Below are 5,209 nucleotides of genomic sequence, written 5' to 3' on the forward strand. Positions count from 1 at the left end.
ACCTTGCTATATGTACTGCGTTAGGCTAACCGAGACTTGTCATTTGCACTTATAAATTGTTGCTCTTTTGTTAGTTTTGACTGCTTTTATTGTCCTCATTTGTAAGTCCCTTTGGATAAAAGTGTCTGCTAAATGACTAAATGTAAATGTAAAAAACAAAAAAAAACAAAAACTGCAGTTTATAAAATGCAACATGTTTTTTTTTGTATCAAAGACCTTTGTCATTGACATTTCTGTATGTTTTGAAATTGATTTTTGCAATTCTGTCTGGTGCTGCTAGTGGTGCATAAATTACAAAGCAGGATTAATTGGGCCAAAAACAAAAGGTATTGTGGCAGAGGTTTTATATTTTGACTGAGGATCTGGGAGTACAAACATACAAAGAAAAAAAATTAAGCATAAAAAGTTTCATATATAAAATACAGTCCAAACTTAAGTTAATTGATAAGAACAATAAAGCCACTTACGAAAAAGGATTAGAACAATCTTTCTAACTCGGTAATACCTAATGTGTTTAAAATCATAAAACACTATATTTATTACTGTATATGTCTGTCTGTGCCTGTGGATAGTTGGAACTGATTTGATGGTATGCAGAACCTTTAAAACAAAAAAATGCTGTAGAGAATGATGGTCACTGATTAATGCTGTAGTTGAGCTGTCTCTTCAGTATGGCTCTGATTTCAGACTCCTGTACAGACAGCAGGTGAAAAACATGCCAACAATCTGAAAGGACGCACAAAAGAAGAAAAGCCTGATATTAATACAATTCCAAACAATATCATAAATGTACATATGGTCATGGCAAAAATAACAATATGGACAGAACTACTCATTAGTTATAGCATGTAACGTGTTAAATTTATGATTTAAAGCCCTTAATTTATGAACCCTGATTGACATGGCGGGATGCATCAACCATGTATTGTCAGATGTAAATTTATGACCTCTTACCTCTCATGTCTGGGCAGTTTTATATGGTGTAGTTCCTTCCTTGTCTACTTACACTTACTTCTAAAGAAGAATGTTTGGTGATGAAAGACATCCAACTTGCTTTACGTCGACAATTCTGGGATGATTCTTTGAACTCAACACACTTAAACATGACGTTTGTCACTAAAGTGCAGCAACTGATGTTATCTTTACATTACACTTTGGACTCATTTTATTCTTTCAATTCTTTAAAATAGTCTGACTTCCAACATTGTTTCTTCTGAAATGTATCCGAGTACCTTTTGCTCACGAGTTTCAGGAATCATGCAATGCTCATGAAACTTAATCTTGGTTCAATCCTTGAGGGTTGAACAACTTTGTGCTGTGCTTCCAGACTAAGCTTCATACCAAACAAAGAAAAGAATATGGATGTCATTTTCATCACTATCTTAGATAATTTTTCTTGACCCAAACAAGTATTGAATAACCATTTTTTTCCTCTACTGAAAGCAACAGTTCATCATAACAGCTGGGGGATAATAATAACAAGGAGTTCACTTGCTAAATATTTGAAAATGCAGCTTGATTTTCTTCTACTATGTGCATAAATAGATGCTAAAAACCTATTTCCCCCCACTGACAGATTTTGTTAGTACGACTGTCACCCCACTGTACAGCCATGGCCAAAAGTTTTGAGAATGACACAAATATTAATTAATTTTCACAAAGTCTGCTGCTACAGTGTTTTTAGATCTTTTTGTCAGATGTTACTATGGTATACTGAAGAATTTCATAAGTGTCACAGGCTTTTATTGACAATTACAATAAGTTTATGCAAAGACTCAGTATTTGCAGTGTTGACCCTTCCTTTTCAAGATCTCTGCAATTCGCCCTGGCATGCTGTCAATCAAGTTCTGGGCCACATCCTGACTGATGGCAGCCCATTCTTGCATAATCAATGCTTGGAGTTTGTCAGAATTTGTGGGTTTTTGTTTGTCCACCCGCCTCTTGAGGATTGACCACAAGTTCTCAATGGGATTAAGGTCTGGGGTGTTTCCTGGCCATGGACCCAAAATGTCGATGTTTTGTGCCCCGAGCCACTTAGTTATCACTTTTGCCTTATGGCAAGGTGCTCCAGCATGCTGGAACAGGCATTGTTTAATCACTAAACTGTTCTTGGATGGTTGGGAGAAGTTGCTCTCGGAGGATGTTTTTGTACCATTCTTTATTCATGGCTGTGTTCTTGTAGTGCAGCAACTGATGTTATCTTTACATTACACTTTGGACTCATTTTATTCTTTCAATTCTTTAAAATAGTCTGACTTCCAACATTGTTTCTTCTGAAATGTATCCGAGTACCTTTTGCTCACGAGTTTCAGGAATCATGCAATGCTCATGAAACTTAATCTTGGTTCAATCCTTGAGGGTTGAACAACTTTGTGCTGTGCTTCCAGACTAAGCTTCATACCAAACAAAGAAAAGAATATGGATGTCATTTTCATCACTATCTTAGATAATTTTTCTTGACCCAAACAAGTATTGAATAACCATTTTTTTCCTCTACTGAAAGCAACAGTTCATCATAACAGCTGGGGGATAATAATAACAAGGAGTTCACTTGCTAAATATTTGAAAATGCAGCTTGATTTTCTTCTACTATGTGCATAAATAGATGCTAAAAACCTATTTCCCCCCACTGACAGATTTTGTTAGTACGACTGTCACCCCACTGTACAGCCATGGCCAAAAGTTTTGAGAATGACACAAATATTAATTAATTTTCACAAAGTCTGCTGCTACAGTGTTTTTAGATAGATCTTTTAGATGTTACTATGGTATACTGAAGAATTTCATAAGTGTCAAAGGCTTTTATTGACAATTACAATAAGTTTATGCAAAGACTCAGTATTTGCAGTGTTGACCCTTCCTTTTCAAGATCTCTGCAATTCGCCCTGGCATGCTGTCAATCAAGTTCTGGGCCACATCCTGACTGATGGCAGCCCATTCTTGCATAATCAATGCTTGGAGTTTGTCAGAATTTGTGGGTTTTTGTTTGTCCACCCGCCTCTTGAGGATTGACCACAAGTTCTCAATGGGATTAAGGTCTGGGGTGTTTCCTGGCCATGGACCCAAAATGTCGATGTTTTGTGCCCCGAGCCACTTAGTTATCACTTTTGCCTTATGGCAAGGTGCTCCAGCATGCTGGAAAAGGCATTGTTCATCACCAAACTGTTCTTGAATGGTTGGGAGAAGTTGCTTTTGGAGGATGTTTTTGTTTCTTTATTCATGGCTGTGTTCTTAGGCAAAATTATGAGTGAGCCCACTCCCTTGGCTGAGAAGCAACCCCAGACATGAATGGTCTCAGGATGCTTTACTGTTGGCATGACACAGGACTGATGGAAGCACTCACCTTTTCTTCTCCGGACAAGCTTTATTCCAGATGCCCCAAACAATCAGAAAGGGGATTCATCAGAGAAAATTACTTTACCCCAGTCCTCAGCAATACAATCCCTGTGCCTTTTGGAGAATATCAGTCTGTCCCTGATGTTTTTCCTGGAGAGAAGTGGGTTCTTTGCTGCCCTTCTTGACACCAGGCCATCCTCCAAAAGTCTTGGCCTCACTGTGCGTGCAGATGCACTCACACCTGCCTGCTGCCATTCCTGAGCAAGCTCTGCACTGGTGGTGCCGCCTATCCCGCACTTTAGGAGATGGTCCTGGCGCTTGCTGGACTTTGTTGGGTGCTCTGAAGCCTTCTTCACAGCAATTGAACCTCTCCCCTTGAAGTTCTTGATGATCCGATAAATGACTGATTTAGGTGCAATCTTACTAGCAGCATTATCCTTGCCTGTGAATCCTTTTTTGTGCAAAGCAATGATAACTGCATATGTTTCCTTGCAGATAACCATAGTTAACAGAGGAAGAACAATGATTTCAAGCACCACCCTCATTTTAAAGCTTCCAGTCTGTTATTATTATATGCAAATTGCCATCATAAAAACTGAGGCAGCAGACTTTGTGAAAATTAATATTTTGACAACGGCTATAATGCAGTCTAAGAATTAAGATGTTCTACACTCTTGTAATCCTATATATACACAACTCAAATGGTCTTTATACAGGAATTGTGTCTACAAAACACCTTTCTAAATGCAAATGACTATGTTACTTAGAAAGCGGTTACAACATATGAGAAAAATGCCATTAAGAAAAAAAAAAAAAAGATTACAGAAAAAAAGCACTTTTGATCTACTGTGAATGTTTGTAAATGGCTTTTTTTTTTTACTCCATTAAATTTAGTAATTTATCTACATAACACTGTACATTAAGAGGTCATAAATATAGTCATACATTTATATCTGACCAATACATGGCTAACAACAAGCGCCATAAGTACGGAAAAACAAGTGTTGGTAAAAAGAGAGTCATAAAAAGTACCCATGCATGCTTTTAATTTCATATTTAAATTTTAAATATAGTAGCATTTATACAACCACATGACAAAAGATGAAAAGAACACTGCAGTGCTTTGGCTGACCTGCACACAGGCTATGCCCACCCCCACTGCACCAATGATCTGCAAGTGATTCAGAATGAAGTTCTCCAGCTTTGTGATGCAGCCACCCTGAAAATAAAAACAATGTGACAAAGCAAAAATCAAGAGTATTTCAAGTTTTATATAAAGTATTTATGTAAAGTATATGTAATAGTCAAATTACCAACAGGTTAGCTATGTGTAGGTTTATATAGGTTATATGTTTTATGTTTATATACCTATGTTTATATATGTTTAAATATATAGCAGTGGTCCTGTGAGGCACGGCATTTTGTTCTTTTGTGTGTTCCCACATAAGGATGAATGACAAATCTCACTTGAATCTGAACAATTGAACTGGAAAGGTCAAATTTATCTCTGAAACAATGTTTCTTTCTCTCTTACACACACACACACAGATCAAACTATGGTTTGAAAATGTGGAACAAACAGTTGTTAATCTTAAGTTAGTTTTTAACCTAGTGGCATTTGTTACTTAAAGGTGACATATGAAAATCTGACTTTTCCAGGTTTTAAGTGCTATAATCAGGTCCCCGGTGCATCTACCAACCAAGGAAACGTGAAAAAGATTAACCCAGTAACTTTGTTTTGGTAAGCCTTTTTCTGCAAGCATCTGAAAAAACGAGTGCGTCTGATTTCGCTCTCTTGGTGACATGGCAAAGGGATCTCATTATAATATTACCACCCCTTAATCTGTAAGTTTACACCCACGGCGCCGTCATT

At 37.2% G+C, this 5,209-nt stretch overlaps 1 protein-coding gene across 4 annotated transcripts in view; it reads right to left on the reverse strand.

The window, feature by feature from the left end:
- Positions 1 to 327: 327 nt before the first annotated feature.
- cd151l (CD151 antigen, like) overlaps positions 328 to 5,209 on the reverse strand; it is a 43,981-nt gene continuing 39,099 nt past the window's right edge. For all 4 annotated transcript variants that reach the window (XM_016553471.1, XM_016553458.1, XM_016553466.1 and 1 more), the window contains 2 exons: positions 4,469 to 4,555; positions 328 to 726 (listed from right to left, as the gene is read on the reverse strand). In XM_016553471.1, the coding sequence (XP_016408957.1) occupies positions 667 to 726; positions 4,469 to 4,555 (147 nt within the window). In that variant the 3' untranslated portion in view covers positions 328 to 666. The remainder of the gene's footprint in view (positions 727 to 4,468; positions 4,556 to 5,209) is intronic.

Source organism: Sinocyclocheilus rhinocerous, unplaced genomic scaffold (genome assembly GCF_001515625.1).
Source record: "Sinocyclocheilus rhinocerous isolate Xijiao unplaced genomic scaffold, SAMN03320098_v1.1 scaffold3144, whole genome shotgun sequence".
Classification (NCBI taxonomy): domain Eukaryota; kingdom Metazoa; phylum Chordata; class Actinopteri; order Cypriniformes; family Cyprinidae; genus Sinocyclocheilus; species Sinocyclocheilus rhinocerous.